This window comes from Budorcas taxicolor, chromosome 8 (assembly GCF_023091745.1).
Source record: "Budorcas taxicolor isolate Tak-1 chromosome 8, Takin1.1, whole genome shotgun sequence".
NCBI lineage: Eukaryota > Metazoa > Chordata > Mammalia > Artiodactyla > Bovidae > Budorcas > Budorcas taxicolor.
The window spans coordinates 65,563,897-65,584,178 of NC_068917.1; the positions used below are offsets into that span (position 1 = coordinate 65,563,897).

Consider the following 20,282-nt stretch of genomic DNA (forward strand, 5'->3'; position numbering starts at 1 on the left):
ATATCAGATGGCCAACATATTGGAGTTTAAACTTCAGCATCAGTCTTTCCAATAAATATTCAGGACTGATTTCCTTTAGGATTGACTGGTTTGATCTCCTTGCTGTCCAAGGGACTCTCAAGAGTCTTCTCCAACACCACAGTTCAAAAGCATCAATTCTTCTGCACTCAGCTTTCTTTATAGTCCAATTCTCACATCCACACATGACCACTGGAGAAACCATAGCTTTGACTAGAAGGATCTTTGTCAGCAAAGTAATGTCTCTGCTTTTTAATATGCTGTCTAGGTTGGTCATAGCTTTTCTTCCAAGGAGCAAGTGTCTTTTAATTTCATGGTTGCAGTCACCATCTGCAGTTGGAGCCTGTCACTGTTTCCACTGTTTCCCTATCTATTTGCCATGATGTGATGGGACTGGAAACAGTGAAAACAGTGGCTGACTTTATTTTTCTGGGTTCCAAAATCACTGCATATGGTGATTGCAGCCATGAAATTAAAAGACATTTACTCCTTGGAAGGAAAGTTATGACCAACCTAGACAACATATTAAAAAGCAGAGACATCACTTTGCCGACAAAGGTCCATCTAGTCAGGGCTATGGTGTTTCCAGTAGTCATGTATGGATGTGGGAGTTGGACTATAAAGAAGGTTGAGCGCTGAAGAATTGATGCTTTTGAACTGGGGTGTTGGAGAAGACTCTTGAGAGTCCCTTGGACTACAAGGAGATCCAACCAGTCCATCCTAAAGGAGATCAATCCTGGGTGTTCATTGGAAGGACTGATGCTGAAGCTGAAACTCCAGTACTTTGGCCACCTGATACAAAAACCTGACTCATTGGAAAAGACCCTGATGCTGGGAAAGATTGAGGGCAGGAGGAGAAGGGGATGACAGAGGATGAGATGGTTGGATGGCATCACCGACTCAATTGACATGGGTTTGGGTGAACTCCTGGAGTTGGTGATGGACCGGGAGGCCTGGTGTGCTGTGGTTCATGGGGTTGCAAAGAGTCGGACATGACTGAGCGACTGAACTGAACTGAACTGATGGGACTGGATGCCATGATCTTCATTTCTTGAATGTTGAGTTTTAAGCCAGCTTTTTCACTCTCCTCTTTCACTTTCATCAAGAGCTCTTTAGTTCTTCTTCACTTTCTGCCATAAGAATGGTGTCATCTGCATATCTGAGGTTATTGATATTTCTCCCTGTAATCTTGTTTCCAGTTTGTGCTTCATCCAGCCCAGCGTTTCTCATGATGTACTCTACATATAAGTTAACTAAGCAGGGTGACAATATGCAGCCTTGATGATCTCCTTTCCTAATTTAGAACTTTCAGTTGTCCCATGTCTGGTTCTATCTGTTGCTTCTTGACCTGCATACAGACTTCTCGGGAGGCAGGTAAGGTGGTCTGGTATTCCCATCTCTTGAAGAATTTTCCACAGTTTGTTGTGATCCATACAGTCAAAGGCTTTAGCGCAATCAGTAAAGCAGAAGATGTTTTTCTGGAATTCTCTTGCTTTTTCTAAGATCCAAAGGATGTTGGAAATTTGATCTCTGATTAGATTAAATTGTATTTATTATAAAGTAGCCATCAACTCCTTTTTTTTAAATATTCAAGGCATATTTATGGAGTGTTTATGTCCAGCACTGAATTAGGCTCTGAAAATACAACTGTGACCAAGATAGTCACAGCTCCCACTTTCATGAATGTAATGGTCCAAAGTAGACAGATAAAGAATAACAGTACAATATGATTATTACAGAACTCATAGCAGGTTAAAAGGTACATGAATTAGCCTACCAGCCATGGCAAGTAAACATTTAGTAGCAATCAGTTTTGTTGATATCCACAAAATAACTTGCTGGAATTTCAACCGGGATTACATTGAATCTATATCAAAATGGAAAGAACTGATATCTTGACAATATTGAGGTTTCTTGTACATGGAATATATCTCCATTTATTTAGTTCTTCTTTAATTTCATACAACAGAATTTTGTAGTTTAGCTCATATAGATCTTGTACATATTTTGTAAGCTTTATACCTAAGTATTTCATTGTTTGGGGTAATAACAAAAATGGTATTGTACTTTAAATTTTAAATTCCACTTGTTCATTGCTATCTATGGGAAAGCAGCTGACTTTTCTTTATTAACCGTATCCTACAACCTTGCTATAATTGCTTATTAGTTCCAGGAGTTTTCTTTGTCAGTTATTTTGTATTTTCTGTGTAACCAATAATGTTATTTGCAAACAAGTGCAGTTCAGTTGCTCAGTTGTGTCCGACTCTTTGCAACCCCATAGACTACAGCACACCAGGCTTCCCCATCCATCACCAACTCCTGAAGCCTGCTCAAATTCACATCCATCGAATTGGTGATGCCATCCAACCATCTCATCTTTGCAAACAAAGACAGTTTTATTTCATCTTCCCAGTTTATATGCTTTTAATTTCCTTTTCTTGCCTTAGTGCATTGGACAGAACTTCTGTTACAATGTTGAAAAAGAGGGCTGAGAGGGGGTATATTTGCCTTGTACCTTATCTTAGAAATAGTTTCAAATTTCTTACCACTAAGTATGAAGTTAACTGTAAGGGGGTTTTTTTGTAGATAATCTTTATCAATTTGAGGGAATTGCTCTCTGTTCCGAGCTTACTGAGACTTTATCATGCATGGATGTTGGATTTTGTCAAATGCTTGTTTTGCATCTATTGAAATGACTGTTTTTTCTCTTTTAGCTTGTTGATGTGATGGAATATCCCGCTTAGTCATAATTCAAAATACTTTTTAGTTTATGTTGAGATTTCTTCTTTGATCCATGTGTTATTTAGAAGTGTGTTACTTAATCTCCATGTATTAGGGGAGTTTTCTACTTATCTTTTTGTGATTGAATTTCTAGTTTGATTCCATTATGGTCTGAGAGCAGACATTGTATGATTTCTGTTCTTTAAAATTTGTTATAGTGTGTTTTGTGGCCCAGAATGTGGTCTGTTTTGGTGAATGTTCCAATGTGCATGAGAAGAATGTGTATTCTGCTATTGTTGGATGAAATAGTCTATAGATGGCAATTATATCTAGTTGATTGATGGTGGTGTTGTGTTCAGTTATATCTTTCCTTGTCTTTGACCTGCTAGAGGTGTCCATATCCACAGAGGTGTATGGAAGTCTCCAGATATGATAGTGGATTCATCTCTCTCTCTCTCTTTGCAATTCTATTAGTTTTTGCCTCATATAGTTTGATGCTCTGTTATTAGGCACATTCTCATTAAGAATGAGAATGTCTTCTTGGATAATTGAGCCCATACTATCCTTCTTCATCCTGATGGCTTTCCTTACTTTGAGGTCCATTCATGGCAATCAGTTATTTTCTCATTTCTAAGATGCATAGGACATTTCCTTGGTTGTTTTTGAAATGACGGAAATGGCTCATAGTCTCTCACTGCTGCCAGTGGAGAACCTCTGGTTAGATGTTCTCTGACCTCAGGATATCTCCAGCGGATCCTGAGTGTGCCCACAGAGACACAGCTGGCAGTCACATGCTCTGTCCACTGCTGTCGCTGGCTCAGAAACCAAGCTCGTCTGTGCTGGCAGTCAGCTCGGCTCCACAAATATTTACGGGGAATTGATCCTGTGCCAGGTCAACAGCTGATGTCATACCCTTCACACCGGGATACCCATTGTTGAAGATGAAAATACTTCTGGGACAATTGGTGACAAGCTACCAGAGCTCCATTAGTGTCCGCACTGCCTGCCCCAGCTCTTCTGCCCATTTCTTTACTCTGGTCCGGCAGACGGAGTTGACACCTGGTATGACACTGCCTATAGGGCCAGCTCAGTCACTAGTATGTCTACCTGGATCAGCCTGCTATACTTACATACTAGCTGTCAAGTATTTTGATTATCAGGCCACACCTTTCCTGGGGAGCAAGAGGGATGTTGTGGGTGGGCACAGACTGGGTCCATCCCCTCAGGAGGGTCCAACCTACGCAGGGTTGGAGAGGACGCTGACATGTCATCCTGGAGTACACGAAAGCAGGGGAGCTGAGGATTGGGGCTCTGAAGGCATCCCAGGAGCTGAGCCTTGCAAAGGCTTCAGCAGGCAGGGCCAGTGGGAAGGGCATTCCTGGACCAGATCGTCATTTCAGACAACCAGGACCCACTGATCTTACATCCTGGCTCATCAGCTGCTGGTGTCTCCTTTCCTCCATGACACATCGTTTCCACCACCTGCTAATTACTTCATTTCCTCCAGAGGCTCTGATTGTCATCTACACCCCCTGGCTGAAGTCCTCCAACGTGCTGGGGCCACCTGAGCTTCTGTCTTCCAATTTGCCCTGGTCACTTGCCCAATGGGATGGCTTCCCAGGCTCCCCTCTCTGCTGTTCAAAGAGAATGACAACTCCATAGAATTCCAACAGGGTCACAGAAAAGACAAGTTGAAAGCAATATAGGGAACTTGGGACTCCACTAGTCCAGTGACTGAGGACCTATTGTGTGCTGAGCACTGTGTGGGTGGGAGGCTCCCTTGGGGTGAATGAGGTGCACCAACAGCCCACCAAGAGTATATAGGCTAATGGAGGAGACAAAACCTCTATAAAAACGACTCTAAACACAGGAACACAAGTTCCATGAGGGAGGTTATGGATAAAGTCTGTGAGGTTCAAGAGGGCAGGTACAGCAAGCTAGGGAAAGACTCTTAGAGAAAGGGGCATTGAGAATGGCCTGGAAGGATGGACAGCGTTTGGACAAGTGAAGCAGAAGGGAAGGGCATTCCAGGTGATAGGGAAGGATGAGGAAAGGCAGAGTAGAGGGAGAGTGCTGGGTGCTGGGAGAACTGAGGGTAGCACCACCAAGAGGGGCAGCTGGAGTTGAGGCTGATCAGGGCGGAGGAACCAGGTAATAGAAGGTTTGGATGCAGGTTAAGGAGCTGAAACTCTCCAGCTGGGGTCTGGAGCCACAGCAAGCCAGAGGAGAGGAGAGACACAGAATGGTGCTTGGTGAAGGAAGTTGAGGAGATCTTCTTGCTGGCCCCTGACTGTGTGTGAAGGACTCTCACTCCCAGCAACGCTCCCTCAATATTTTAGGTTCTACCCACAGGGGTTCCAGCCTTGATCAGGTAATTCACGGTACCCTACCTTTACTCCTATGGTCCAAGGCCCTTGCCGAGATGCTCAAGGTGAACAAGGTGCTGAAGACGCTGAACGTGGAATCCAACTTCATTTCTGGAGCTGGGATCCTGCGTTTAGTGGAAGCACTTCCATACAACACTTCTCTGGTGGAACTGAAGATCGATAACCAGGTGAGATGGGCAAGGGCCTCCTTGTGTCCCTCACTTGATGCTTGCAGTTCTCCATTTTTTCATTTGCTGCTGTAGGGACTGGACAGAGCAGATGCTGCTGCTTATGAAAGCTCCAGAGCCCAGCTTTAAAGAGCCCTCCAAGGTCATCCAGTCCATACCCCCTACATGCTCACAGTTCCTTCTTCATCATTCCCACCAAGTGCTCCACCAGCTTCTGCTTGGGTACCCCTAATGAGGGGAGGCTCACTCTTTATGGAGATCACCCCTTTCATTTTTAGTGAGAATATCCTTCCTTATATCCAGTAGAAGTCAGCTCCCTTATAAGTCCTATTTGTTGAGCTTAATTCTGTTCTCTGCTGCATATAGGGTATATCTGATGCACAGATCTTATAAACCGCTGGAGCCTTCTTCACTAGGCAAAACAACACCATTTTTACCCATCACCCCACCCACACCACTCAGTGGGCTTTTGAATACCATCAAGGTTATTCCCTGGGCAAATTCTAGTTTGCCTTTTTCCTTACAGGGTTATCATTTCTCTATAACTTCCATAGTTCAGTCATTTATTTTCAGGGCAACCATTTCAGTTCTAACTTTCTAAGATGATACTAATAACAGTATCATGTCTGTTGCACGTGTTGAGCGTTCTCTGTGGGCCAGGCCATGTGCTGTGCATCTTATACACATCATCTCTGATCTTCCCAACTGCCCTGCAGGATGTGAGTGTTATCAGTCTCAGATTTCAGAAAAGAAAACGGCCCAGAGAAGCTGAAGGCTAGCAGCTTTCTCAGGGCTGCCAAGTGAGCACTTTCAGAAGCAGGATTTGAATGCAGGTCTCTGACCCTGAAGCCCACTCTTTTCCGGTACAGCATGTTGCTTCTAGTGCTAAAATGCTTTCTTCTTTATGGTTTGATAGAGAACCTGCTTTTTTCCCCTACATGAAAATGTTTGCTGAATGGTCATATAAATGTGTGTATAGGAAAAAGATTGGATGAAATAGAACAAAACTGTATACAGTGGTTGTCCCTGAATAAGATTATCTCCACTTTTTATCCTCATTAAAAAAATACTACAAATATATAGAAAAGTGCATAGAAGTTAAATCCACAGCTTAATGACTCATATAGGCAGGTAACCTGCGTCAAGAGGTTAAGCATCACCAGCTTCCAGAAGACTTTGGCGGTGCCTTCCCTGGTGGCTCAGATGGTAAAAATCTGCCTGCAATGTGAGATACCCAGGTTCGATCCCTGGGTTGGGAAGATCCCCTGGTGAACAGAATGGCTACCCATTCCAGTATTCTAGCCTGGAGAATTCCATGGACAGAGGAGCTCAGTGAACTACAGTTCAGACATGACTGAGCGACTAACGCTTCTCCCAATCTTAAACCTTCACAACTCTTCACAGTTTGCTCCCTACTTGCTTTCATGGCTCCATGACTTAGAGCTATACTTTTCTCTCCCCAGGAACGTCCTCCCCTGCCCTGACCCCTTCTCTGCCTAGAGAAATCCTCCTCTTCCCTCTGATTGGGCTGCAGTCGCTCCTTCTCCCACTGGTCCTAGAGCCAGCCTGAACCACCTTGCTGGAGCTAACTGTATATGTCCCTTCCCAACTCCACTTGAGTGATGGCACACTGGTACCTTGAAGTTGCTCCTAGTGAGAGTATTTACACCGTGGATATTGGCAAACACTACAAATCCAACCTTTGTTTCCCCCCGCCCCCCCCCCCCACCCCCCACAAGAGCCAGCATTTAACTGCTTTCTCCCTTCAGCCTGCCACAGGGCCTCTGAGCCTCCCCACGGAGAGAGTTTAAGAGCTCCTTTCCTGGTTCTCCTAGCACTTTGGCTTTCTTGTGAGCTTCTCAGAAGCGGGGGCTGTGTCTAAGTCATCTCCATATCCCAATACCCAGTTCAGAACTTGGTCCTGCAGTGGCACTTGATAAACAGGCCTGCCCTGGATGGTTGTATATGTTGTTCACTGTCTAATGAGGAGACGGGACAAAACCCAACTCATAATCTACTATTTAAAACTTTGTACAGGACTTTATTCATCCAAAGAAGGCACTTTTCTCTAATTCATAAAGAGAGGCCATATGAGCCTGCAGCAGCCGTGTCATGTGAATTTGCTGCATTAAATTCTTTCCATCCCTCACATGCCAATAGCCTGCTGCTGTAGCACCCATTCCCAGCCCCCATTGCTTCCATCCTTTCTTCCATTGCTGACCGTGCTCTATTGCAGGCAGAGGGGGCAGATCAGATGGAACAAAGGCATGTAACATGCCTGACAGTAGCCTTAGGCCAAGCCCTGGGATTGGCTACTCATGTGACACCAGGCCTACCCGGGCAGGGAGTCAGGATCTACGCAGCGTCAGCTGAAACCTGATTCCTGGGGCAGAATGTCGGCCAAAGATGACCCAGAGCATTCGCTTCAGGTCATTGTGGTGGCAGCTTACAGGGAGCAAGCTGCCCACTTCCCCTCCCAGTGCTTCCCCGCCGGAGACAGGGCCCAAGCCGACCATCACCCTCACCCCAGCTAAATATCCGTGCAAGGACATCCACTTCCCTGAGCCTCAGTCGCCTCATTTGTAAAATGGGGATAATAAGAATTTCTACTTAGGAGCTAAGAGGTGAATACTATGAAGTTGTTCACTTTTATATTTACTCTGAAGGTGACCTAGGGAGTTCACACATTATTCTAAGAGTTAATGTACTGAGCAGGTACCATGTATCCATTATCTCATTTAATGCTGGCAAAGACTCTCTGGGTGGATGTCACAGCCTACCCTACTATTGTAGATGAAGAAACTGAGGCCCAGGCAGGCTATGTAACCTGCCTGAGGTCATATAGGAAGTAAGAGAGGCAAGGTTAGAATCCAGGTCTATGTGACTCTGAAGTCCATGAACTGTGCCTGTCTGGGTTCTTGAATCTACTGTAGTTTTGTGCAGGTCTTGGTTCTTCTCAGCTGTCCCTTTCCCTTGGTGCCAGGCCAGAGCACTGGTCACCACCTGCTCCCACCCCAACCTAGGAGTGTCTCCCTTTGTTTTATCTCAGGGTTTAGTAAGTGCCTGCTGTACCCAGGGCTGTGCTGGCCTCTGTGTGTGAATACTGGCTCTGTTCTCTTGAGATTCCACACTGGATGAGATGACAGACAAGTGTGCAGTTGATCATCCAGCCAGGTGCTCTAGCAAGCCACACACAGTGGGGTACCGTGGGGAAAATTTTCAGTCAGGAGCAGGCATCAGGGAGGGCTTCTTGGAGGAGGTGGAATTTGAGATAAACCCTAGGGTGGACAGTATGTCAGAGGATAAAGTGGAGGCCATGGCATCCCCAGTGTAGGGAACCACATGAACAAAGAGGAGGAGAGAGGACAGCTGTAGAGTCAGTTCAGAATCGACTAATGGGACCGCCTGAGGAAAGCCAGAAAGGGAGCTGCGGGGAGCCCGAAGGGCTGGGAGTGGGTAGTTCGAGGGGAAGTGGCCTGTGGGCTGTCATCAGCACCCATCAGTCATGCTCTGCAAAGACGGTTCCCAGCTGGATGGGAGAGGGTTGGGGGCAGGAAGAGGGCATCAGGGCTTGGAGACCAGAGGGGGTTTTGACCACCCACATGCAGGGGGGCCGTGAGGAGGTACTCCTGGGAGCCTGAGTCTAGAGACTGGACTGAGACCTGGCGGGGGACGTGCAGGGCTGAAACGGGACTCGAGAAGGGGGCTCTGCTTGCTCGGGCTAGGGGAAGGCCACCCATGCCTCTCTCAGTGCCCCAGGAGGTGTGGGCTCTGGGGGAGTGTGGCCAAGAGGAGGTGATGAGTGGCACTGGATTTATTCCTCGTTCTTGTTAGTCACCGAGGTCCCCAGAGGCCACAGCTTTCTCCTCAGCCCTGTGCCTGTAACCTGTGTCAGAGTCCTCCCTTCTCCTTATACGGCCAAGGAGAGGGACTCGGGGACTTCTGCCCAGGGTGACACAGAGCCTTGCAGGCTGGTTCAGAACACAGACTCAGGATAGGACTCTGAGGCTGCTTGTTGACTCAGCCAGGCTCTCTTTTACTTCCATGCTCTTGCTGCCTGGAGTCACTCTGGGGCAGCAGGAGGTGCAGGGGGCTGGCTGCAGCTGAGGGCGCTGAGACATGCCTAGTCCAGCCCCCCTTTTGCAGATGGGGAAACCGAGGATTTGAGCAGGGATGGGACATGCCCAATGTCACGAATCAGGTTAGGCTCAGAACCGGGCTAGAACTGAAGCACCCAGCTTCCAAACAGGCTGCGTTAATGAACAGACAGGAGAAACCCTCTTCCAGCATGCAGGAGGCAGGCAGGACACATGGGGTACCTGCAGGCCCATCCATCCCAAGCCAACCATGTCCCAAGCGGCAGCTCTTCACCCTTCTTGATCCACTCCCCTCTCCCACAGAGCTCCCTCCAGCAGGCCCTTCCCAGGACACTTGGGCATGGGACACTCTCCCTGCCCCTCAGCAGAGACAGGCCTGAAAATAGGCTCCCTCTCCACATGAAGACATGTGCAAAGTCTAGGGGGATTTCGCTGGGTGTCTCACATTTCATTCCAATATTTGACAGCGAGAGTATGCTTAATATTTTGAAAAAAAGCTAAAGGAAGTGGATCATGTTTTCTTGTTTTTCCAGATTGGATTGTTTTCCTAGTGGAAATAAATTTAGAAAACCAAAGCTATGCTAGAATAGGATCCTGAAGGTTTTCACACATGGTGACACCCATTAATTTTAGATTCCACACTCAGGGCAGCTTTTTAAATGAGGCTGAATATAGCTTTTGGTTTTGCAAGATATAAGGAAAACACACTCTTGAAAAGTAAGAGAGCAAGACCAACTATGTTTTGTTTTGTTCCTTATAGTTTTAGCTTCTAAGCAGCAGCTCTCTGTCTGTGCATAGTTTTTGAGTCTGTAGTCTCATTTTGTATTGAAGTAATTCAGTCTGGAAGTATTCAGCCTCCTTGAGAGGACAGGCGTGTGTCACTGTCCCTTCCTCTAAATGTCAATTATGTTCTTTTACTGCCCTGACTCTAAGGGAGAGATGAGATGAAGTCAGTGGAAGTGATAGAGAAAACCGTTTTCCTATGCAGATTGGAATAAACCAGAATAAAGATCTGTGACAGTGACCACCTCACACCATGTCAGGGCCCCACTGCAGGCTGTGTTTGGAAAAGCTAGGCAGGAGACAGGCTGGCCCAGGGGCCCCCTGGCTTCAAATCTCTGACATTTGAAGTCAAGCAAGGGATCGAGTCCTGGCTAAGCCCCAGCTGTGTCATGTTCTTTCTGTGTAATGGGGGGAAGTCACTTATTGTATCCATGCCTCAGTTTCCTTACATGTAAAATGGGAATAATACTCCTACTTGCCTAATAGGGCTATGCCTCATATACCTGACATATAGTCTTTTCTCAATCAAGGGGGGAAATGTTTCTATTGTTAATTAGGCCCAGTTAGTGGTGGAAGGGTTGAGTGGGGAGGACCGACATCCGAAAGATTCTAGCTTATGCAAGGAACAACTTTTAACCACTTTATTTTCCTCTCTTATTCCCTCTCTTCCTTTCCTACTTGAGTTTATTTTTTACTGAAGTTAACTTTTATATACTGAAGCAAATGCGTCTTGAGTAGACAACTCAGTGGATTTACGAATTTATGTGTAGCTGTGTGATTACCACCAAGTTCAAGATGCGGAACACTTCAGCACCCCAGCAGACTCCCTCAGGCCCCTTTGCCAATCAGCACCCTGCAAATGCATGAATATTTTAATTCCTGTCATCAGAGACGAGTTTTGCCTGTTCTTAAACTTCATATAAATGGAATCTTTCTGTGTCTGGCTTTTTTTGGTCAACATTGCCTGTGAGTCTATCAGTTATCTACAGCTGTGTAACAAAGTATGCTCCCTTCCCCCAAAAAACTTAGCCACTTAAAACAACATGAACACGCATTTAGCTCAGAATTTCTGAGTCAGGAATCCAGAAGCAATTTGACTGCATAGATTTAGCCCAATCTCTAATGAGATTACAGTCAAGGCTTGACCAATGCTGGAGGAACTGCTTCCAAGTGGCTTCTTCCATAGCTGTTGGCAGGCAGCCTCAGCTACTTGCCATGTGGACCTCTCCATAGGGCTGCTTGAGTGTCCCCATGGTATGGCAGCTAACTTCTCCCTGAGCTAGCGATCCAAGGCAGAGAAAGAAGAAAGCCAAGCCAAAAATGCCTTTTATGAGCCAACCTTGGAGGTTACACAGTCACTTCTGCCATGTTCTGTCTGTTAGAAATGAGTCATTAAGCAAAGCCACCCTCAAGGGGAGAGGAATTAGGCTCTACCTTTTGAAGGGAGGAGTGTCAAAGACCTTGCAGCCTTTTTTTTCTGGCTGCATTGGGTCTTTGTTGCTGCACTCGGGCTACTCTTCATTGTGGTGTGTGGGCTTCTCATTGCGGTGTCTTCTCTTACTGTGGAGCACGGGCTTTAGAGAGCCCTGGCTCAGTAGTTGCAGTGCATGGGCTTCGTTGCTCTGCAGCATGGGGGATCTTCCCAGACCAGGGATCAAACCCATGTCCCCTGCATTGGTGGGCTAATTCTTAACCACTGGACCACCAGGGCAGTCCTGCAGGCATGTTTTAATTGGCAGAGTGAGAATCATTTCTATCCTTTTTCATTGCTGCAGTTTGACCAGAAGGGCCTTTCTAACCAGCGGAGCAACCCAAGGATGGAGCAGGCAACTCAAAGAGTGGTGTACTCCCATCCCCAGGGGGGTGTGTAAGTGGAACAAAACAATCTGGCAGCTGTAATAAAGAAGGGAATGTTAATATCAGCCAGGATTTGGGACTCTGAAGTTGGATTAGATAATTCCCAAGGCTCCTTTCCGTTGTTTCTTCAAGTGTTCTCAGTTGTCCATATTTTCTGGATTAAAGAAAAGGCCATAACCAGCCCCATGGAATGTATCAAGTGAGCTTCTCGGTGTCCATGGCACCTCTGTCCAGCTCCAGGTCACAGCTCAGTTGCACCTGAGTTGTTGGATGGTTGTTTTATTAAGTAGTGAATCTGATCATCTTCTCCTCAGATTGATAATACATGGTCAGAGTAAAGGCTGAGGGAGCAAGAGGTGTCATATAGCCCTGAAGGGCACATCAGTGTTTGTGTCCTTTGGGCAGGGCAGTCACACACTTAATTCAAAATATGCCTATCGTTTTAACCCACCGATACTATATCTCCACATCCAGCCTGAAGAATACTCCTCCCTCTCCAGCAAAGCCCACTCCTGCATTGTGTATGACAGGGAAAACTGGAAGCAAATGAAATGATCTGTCTCTACTAGGGCATCCCATGAAGCAGTTAGAAGGGATGAGGTAGTTCTCCATGTGCTGACCTGGAAAGATTCCAGAAAACATTAAATGAAAAAGATAAGTTACAGAACAACAAGTACAGTATGAATCCATTAAGGGAAAAAATGAAAAATAAGAAAAATCTGTATATTTTTGTTACATATTGCATAGAAAAAAAAAAATCCATAGGAACACATCCTGTTGGCCATGGTGGTTTCTTCTGTGGAAAGTGGGTAGGAATGAGGATAAATGATGTGAAGGGAGACTTTTAACTTACTTCATCTGCTTTAGTATCATTAGAATTGTTAATAATGAGATTATATTTACTCACACGTTTTCAAGCATGTCTGAAGTGGGGCAAGAGTTCTTCCCGATGCCCTCTCCCTGGCCTTACTGCCAGAGTCCGCTGCTCCACTTCAGTCTCCCCACAAGAGGCTCCTAAGTGTCTTATACACGCTGTCAAGGTCACCTCTTAATTTGTTATGCCATCCCAAGCAAGCTAGTGATAGACTCAGTGCAGGCTCTGGAGGCCTTAAAGGTCACGGAGCCTAAGCCTCCCCCAGCAACATCTAGGAGACCCTGATGGGATGCAGTCTGCCATCTCTTCACACACCTCCAGGGACAAGCAGTCCACTACCTCGCCAGCCACTCTTGATGGTTAGATGGCAATCTGCACGCCAAGCCAAGTCGACCTTATGAGCTCTTTCGGAGGCACTCAACTGAAGTGGGAACTAGCCAGGCTCTGGGGTAAACCGTGCAAATCCTTTCTGCAACTGACTAGCTTTGTGATTGGAGGGAAATTTCTTAATATCTCTGCTTATCTTGTCTCTTGTTTGTAAGATGAAAGTTATAAGAATACTACATATTCCATTGGTTTACAGGGAAGAGAAATTGACTTAGCTTATGTAAAGTGCTTATGCCATGCCTAGGACATAATGATCACTAGATAATAAGAGACCAGAGTCTTAGTCCTGACTCTGTCCACAAGGCCCCCTCTCTCATCTATGAAGTGATTGACATTCTTCTAGTCTCAGAGTCCCTGGAGAAATGAAGGGCTTGAGAAGGTAGTAAGTAGGAACCTTCTTAAGGTGTATGCACATTTTCTATTTTAATGTAAAAATGTGGTTTGGGTCAGAGATTAACACTCCAGGCAGACAGGCTGTGATTATCTAATGTACCCTCTGGCACACACCTGACATGTCTGCATGTATTCCAGGGCTGTCGGAGAAGGTGATGCTGGAGCATCCTCTGAAGTCCTTCCAGCTCCAGCTTCAGCTCTAGCCTTGGCTCTCATTTAAGTAGAGAAAGCACAGCCTGGCTTCCATATACACACAGGCTCAGTTTACTCATCCCCGAGTCCAGGGTTGCCTATTCTTGCCTGCCCTGCCGATCTCCCAGGGAAGGTGGGGCAGTCGAAAGGGGCAGTTTGCATCTGAGTGCTTCGTGCTCTCAACCAGGCAGCACGACGTGTCAGCTTTGCCGAAGCGGCCCCTGCAGTCATTGGCAGTCCCTCCACTTGGGACACTGGTGCTTTAAAGACTAGTCCATCCTGCTTTCTAGCAGAGCTTGCCTGACAAGTGACAGCAAGGAGAGACCAGGCTTCCTGCTTAGTGGGGTGGGCGGGGGACATGCCAGTTCCTTACTGGGGTCTCAGACAGTCTGTATCATCTGCCAGACCAAGCCGGCCAGAGCCCAGGACTGTGCTGGGTCCTTCGAGGACAGGCCGGAGCTCTTCCCAGCACTATCAGAAGCCTTGCCAGAGGGGCTGGTGGAATCTTACTATCCTCCCTCTGCCTGCCCTAGTCTGCAATTCCGGCTCTGTCTGAACCCACACAAGCTCCAGTAAACTCAGGATACCTGGGAGGAGTTCTCTATCAAGAGTCTCAACTGCAGTTCCACACTTATCCTTTTGGATATTGGGCTGATGTATCTTCTCAACCTCCCCAAGTTCCTGTGCATTGATCATGTTCCTATTTTTTCCATTCAGTTCAATGCCTTGACCTTGCCCTAGAGACACAGGGTACTATGTGCTCTCTAAGGGCTCACAGTCTAGGTTAGCAACCATCCAACAGAATTTTTTGTTGATGGAAGTGTTCTATATCTGCACCAATATGGCAACCACTAGCCAGTGGCTCTTGCACACTTGAAATAGAAATGTGCATTAAATAGAAAATGTGCATACATCTTAAGAAGCTTTCTACTTACTACCTTTCTCAAGCCCTTCCTTTCTCCAGGGACTCTGAGACTAGAACTGAATTTTAAATTTTATTTAACTTTTAGTTGAAGTATAGTTGCTTTACAATATTATAGTTTCAGATGTACTGTGATTCAGAATTTTTACAGATTATATCCCATTATAAGTTATTACAAGATAATGTCTATAATTCCCTATGCTCTACAAGATGTCCTTGTTGCTTATCTATTTTATATGCGGTGGTTTGTAGCTCTTAATCCCCTATCTATATACTGCCACTCCCCACTTCTCTATCCCCTCTGGTAACCACTAGTTTGTTTTCTATTTTACTATATATATTCATTTGTATGTTTTTAGATTCCATATAAAGTTTATTTAAAATTTTTTTAAATAAAAAACGAGCAGAGAATCTGGATAGTTTCCCATGGAAGACATACAGATGACCAACAGGTACATAAAGAGTTGCACAAAATCACTAATCATCAGGGAAATACAAATCAAACCACAATGAGCTATCACCTCACACCTGTTAGAATGGCTATTATCAAAAAGATAAGAATTAACAAGTTTTGGAGAGGATATGGAGAAAGGGAACCCTTGGGCACCATTGATGGCAATTACAATTGGTGCAGCCACTATGGAAAATAGTATGGCTGTTCCTCAAAAAATTAAAAGTAGAACCATCATACAATCCAGCAATTTCACTTCTGGGTGTTTATCCAAAGAAAATGAAAACACTAATTTGAAAAGATATGTGTCCCTATTCACTACACCAGTATTTACAATAGCCAAAACATGGAAACAACCAACGTGTGCATTGTTGGGTGAATAGATAAAGTAAATGTGGTATATCCAATAGGATATTATTTAGTCATAAAAAGAATGAATTTTTGCCATTAGTGACAGTGTGGATGGACCTAGAGGATATTGTGTGAAGTGAATTCAGAGAAATATAGATACCATATCCTCTCATCTGTGGAATCTAAGAAAAAAAAAAGATAACAGAGAACAGATTGGTGGTTGCTAGAGGCAGCGGGTAAGGGGTGGGTGAAATGGGTGAAAGATGTCAAAAGGTACAAACTTCCATTAATAAGGTGGGAGGGGGGTTCAGGACGGAGGAACACATGTACACCCATGGTAGATTCAAGTCAATGTATGGCAAAACCAATACAGTATTGTAAAGTAAAATAAATAAATTAATTTTTAAAAAGTAATGCATGGAGGTGTAATGTATGATGATTATAGTTAATAATATTATATTGCATGTTTTAAGGTTTCTAAGATAGTCCTTTTTTTTTTTGGTTGTGTGGTTTGTGGGATCTCAGTGTCCTAATCAGGGACTGAACCTGGGCCATAGCAGTGAAAATCCAGAATCCTAATCACTGGGCCACTAGGGAACTCCCAAGACTAAATCTTAAAAGTTCTCATAATAAGAAACTATGTATGTAACTATGTATGGGGATGGATGTTAACTAGACTTAGTGTAGTAATCATTTCACAGTGTATATAAATATCAAATCATTATACTGTATGTCTGAAACTGATGTTATGTCATTAAAAAAAAGATTTAAAGAGCCCCATGCAGCTGGTGACTGCTCTACTGAACAACACAGGTCTAGTGGGAGAGACAGTTATGAAGGCAGGTGACCCAATAATGCAGATTGACTGGGCTGGGAGTAGAGAGGGACATAACAACGCTTGAGTGTCAAGTAGGGAAAGATGGTTTCCCGAGGTAAAGATCAGGAAGGCCTCATCAGGGAGGGGGGCATTTCCGGTAGCTATTAAAACATTGATGCTGGGAAAAAAGAAGGCAGGAGGAAAAGGGGATGACAGAGGATGAGATAGTTGGATGGCATCACCGACTCAATGGAAATGAGTTTGAGCAAACTCTGGGAGATGGTGAAGGACAGGGAAGCCTGGTGTGCTGCAGTCTATGGGGTCGCAAAGAGTCAGACACATATGAGCAACTGAACAACAACAAATTAAAGCACTACGACACATCACCAGGAGGGTGAGGGAGGGTAGGAGCATTCCACATGGAGGCAAGAGGACACACGAACCTTTAGAATGGACCTCTGCCTGCATCAGGCATCAGGTCCCAGACTCTCCACCCCTGGGGTAACCAGCCTGAGGACAGACTGAGAGAGGAAAGGAAAGCGAAGGGCTTCCCTGGTGGCTCAGAGGTTAAAGCGTCTGACTCCAATGCAGGAGACCCAGGCATCAGGTCCCAGACTCTCCACCCCTGGGGTAACCAGCCTGAGGACAGACTGAGAGAGGAAAGGAAAGCGAAGGGCTTCCCTGGTGGCTCAGAGGTTAAAGCGTCTGACTCCAATGCAGGAGACCCAGGTTCGATCCCTGGGTCAGGAAGATCCCCTGGAGAAGGAAATGGCAACCCACTCCAGTATTCTTGCCTGGAGAATCTCATGGACAGAGGACCCTGGTAGGCTACAGTCCACGGGGTCGCAAAGAGTCGGACACGACTGAGCGACTTCACTTTCACTTTCAAGGAAGGTGAGGACAGAACTGTGCAGGGCCTGAGTGCCAGGCTGCAGAGAAGGCAGGGCTTATCCAGTATGGTTATTGAATGAACTGAGACCCTACAGGTTGGGCACAGGGCATTGGGAACATAGTAAACTCTCAATAAATGGCAGCAGTTATCAGCCGTGAGGAGTCATGGTGGCACTTCTGTGTGTGTTTGCTGCTTCTCTAGGTCAGTTTGGGAGTATTGCCCTCTTAGCTGTATTAAGTCTTCTGATCCATGGATATAGGATGTTTTTACATTTATTCAGGTTCTCCTTAATGTACAATGCTCTTTTATAGTTTTCAGCATGCAAGTCTTTGTTTCTTTATTGAATTTATTCCTAAGTGTTTTAATGTTATTGTAAATGAAATTATTGCCTTAATTTCACTTTGAGGTGGTGGTTCATTGCTGGTGTGTAGAAACACAGATGGGTTTTGAATAGCTTGCTGAACGTGGTGATCAGCTCTAATAATTGCTTTTTGTGGATTCCTTAGGCTTTTCTAGATACAGTACTCTGTCACCTGCAAATAGAAATAGTTTTGCTTCTTCCTTCTCTATATGGCGACTTTTCTTTCTTTTTCTTACTTAATTGTCCTCCAGACAATGTTGGTGAAAGTGGACATTTTTTGGTTTCTTCTTGTTTTGAGGGGGAATGTCTTTAATCATTAAATAATACTATGTTAGCTTTCCTTCTGTGTCTTTTTAAACCTTTTTAAGATTATGTTTACTCTTTAATATCTTATTATACATGGTAACAGAAAACTCAATACAAAAAGAAAACAAAAACTCTTCTTGAAAAGAGATCTCTTTAAGTAAGCTTATCACCATACTTTGGCATATGTATATGTGTGGGAAATATAGTTAACTTTACGTAATAAGTACAATCCATCTTGTCACTAGGCTTCGTCTATTCAATATTGTGTCACAGCATCTTTCCAGGCTTGGGCCCAAACAGTCACATTGTTACTGTACAGCTGCCCATGTTCTACTGTAAAGCTTAACCATCTTTTATTTGAGAAACTGCCTCTTGATGAATGTTTGTTTCCCTTTTATTCCCACTATTATAAACAAGAAGGATGGATATCCACATCGTATCCTTCCCAACACTGTGTATCGTCATGTTTTCCTATCTTTGTCGGATGATCACTATGGATCTGGGGTTGGAGAACTAGCATTATCAGAGTGAGGCTCTAGGAAGCTAACTGCAGCACTCCCAAACTTTTGTGTGACCTTAGACAAATCCTCTTCCCTCCCTGGGCCTGTTTCTTCATTTGTAAATTGAAGAGATTTACAAGTCTCTAGGGTTGGTTAGCCAACCTGACTTTGCCTTGAAATCACCTGGGGAGTTTTAAAAACCATGGACACCCAAGTACCGAGTACCGAGTACCGCAGCCAGTGATTTAATTAGTATGAGGGATAGCCTGGGTTGTGGGATTTTTAAATCTCCTTGAGACTAAACGATATGAAAGTCCTTCCTGCTCAGATAGTCCAAGAAGGCTGCTGTGGGGCAGCGGAAAGATCTCTTCTTGGCCTTCAGCAACACTAGGCTTGAATCCCAGCTCATTGGCTCCTGGCTGCCTGACCTTTCAACTTCTCTACACTTCCGGCTTCCGGTTGTCCTGCTCTTGGAGTGGGCTCGGGCAGGGAGGTACTAAAATCGCAGCCCAGCTCTGAGGGTTTCTGCGGGTAGAGAAGATTTAGGTGCCGCACAAGTGAGCAAGAAGTGACTGTTTTTTCTTTCTTTTTTAAATCAAAGAGCCAGCCTCTGGGCAACAAAGTGGAAATGGAGATTGTGAGCATGTTGGAAAAAAATGCTACGCTCCTCAAATTCGGCTACCACTTCACCCAGCAGGGACCCCGGCTGCGAGCGTCCAATGCCATGATGAACAACAACGACCTTGGTGAGTGGACCTAAGCCCCCTAGCCGCCGCCTGTCATTCTTCGTACCGGTCGGAGGAGATATGGCAGGGAAAACTCCACTGTTGCTTTGCCCAAGGCAGGCCTCTTCCTGGGCCTGACTCTCGGTTTTCGTACTAATCCCATACTCTTGTTTTCGGTGTTTGCGTCTTGCTTCCCCCCCCCCCCCCCCCCCCCCCCGAACCTTCCCCAGACTGCCAGAGCCCTGCCTGCAGACGCCGAGGCCAGGCCCTCCTCCCCAAAGGTAGCTCAGCTCAGCACAGGACTGGGCCCAGAGCGCACCCCCAGCCTGTTAGCCTAGTGAGTGAAACGTAGGCGGCACAAAGCCAACACTGAGTCTCTTCCTCTTCTGATACCTTTTTTGGAGCCCAGTTCAGTTCAGTTCAGTTCAGTTGCTCAGTCGTGTCCAAGCCCAGAATCCTCTCCAAATCATACAGTCTGGCCCAAGCCCCAGATCCCAAAGCAAGCAAACAGCCTTACTACCCACACCTGAAGCCTGGGCGATTTCATATTGCTTTTAAAGTAAAGGTTGAAAATGTTGACTTCATAGTAAAGTATAACAGGTTACATTCATTTTATCTCAGTTACAGGCATAGTTTGTATTTTTTACTAAAAAAAATAAAAAGAAAATGTCATACTCTTTCTTAGTAAATACTGAATAGAAATACAAGTCAGTTGAGCAAAAAGAAAGACCAATCACCCACTTAGTTCCAGATGCTAATTGTTCTCAAGCTCTGTGGGTAGTTGTTTCTCCTGTGTTTTCCTGCTGCCTGCTTGAAGAACTTGACAGTGTCCAAAGAGGAGTATGTTTGATGAGGCTATAGGAAAATAAGAGGGGGGAGAAAAGAAAAAACAAGAAAAGGAGTGGGCCTGTTAACGTAATTTATCATTATATTCAACTAGTTACCTAGACTCAAAGGCAGGAGGAAGACAAAGCAAGTTATACTATTCTTAGAAGGAAACAATGAATTTTTTAAAAAGAAGAAAGCTGCTTTCTGAGATTGAATTATGAGCTAACTGTTTTTAAAGGATGATGTGTTCAGT

General features: G+C 45.1%; 1 protein-coding gene across 4 annotated transcripts in view; it reads left to right on the forward strand.

The window, feature by feature from the left end:
* The window catches only part of TMOD1 (tropomodulin 1), an 89,036-nt gene that overhangs the window by 61,392 nt on the left and 7,362 nt on the right, over window positions 1–20,282 (forward strand). For 3 of the 4 annotated variants that reach the window (XM_052645162.1, XM_052645161.1, XM_052645160.1), the window contains exons 8-9: window positions 5,150–5,293; window positions 19,078–19,222. In XM_052645162.1, the coding sequence (XP_052501122.1) occupies window positions 5,150–5,293; window positions 19,078–19,222 (289 nt within the window). The remainder of the gene's footprint in view (window positions 1–5,149; window positions 5,294–19,077; window positions 19,223–20,282) is intronic. The other variant, XM_052645163.1, reaches the window with a different exon arrangement.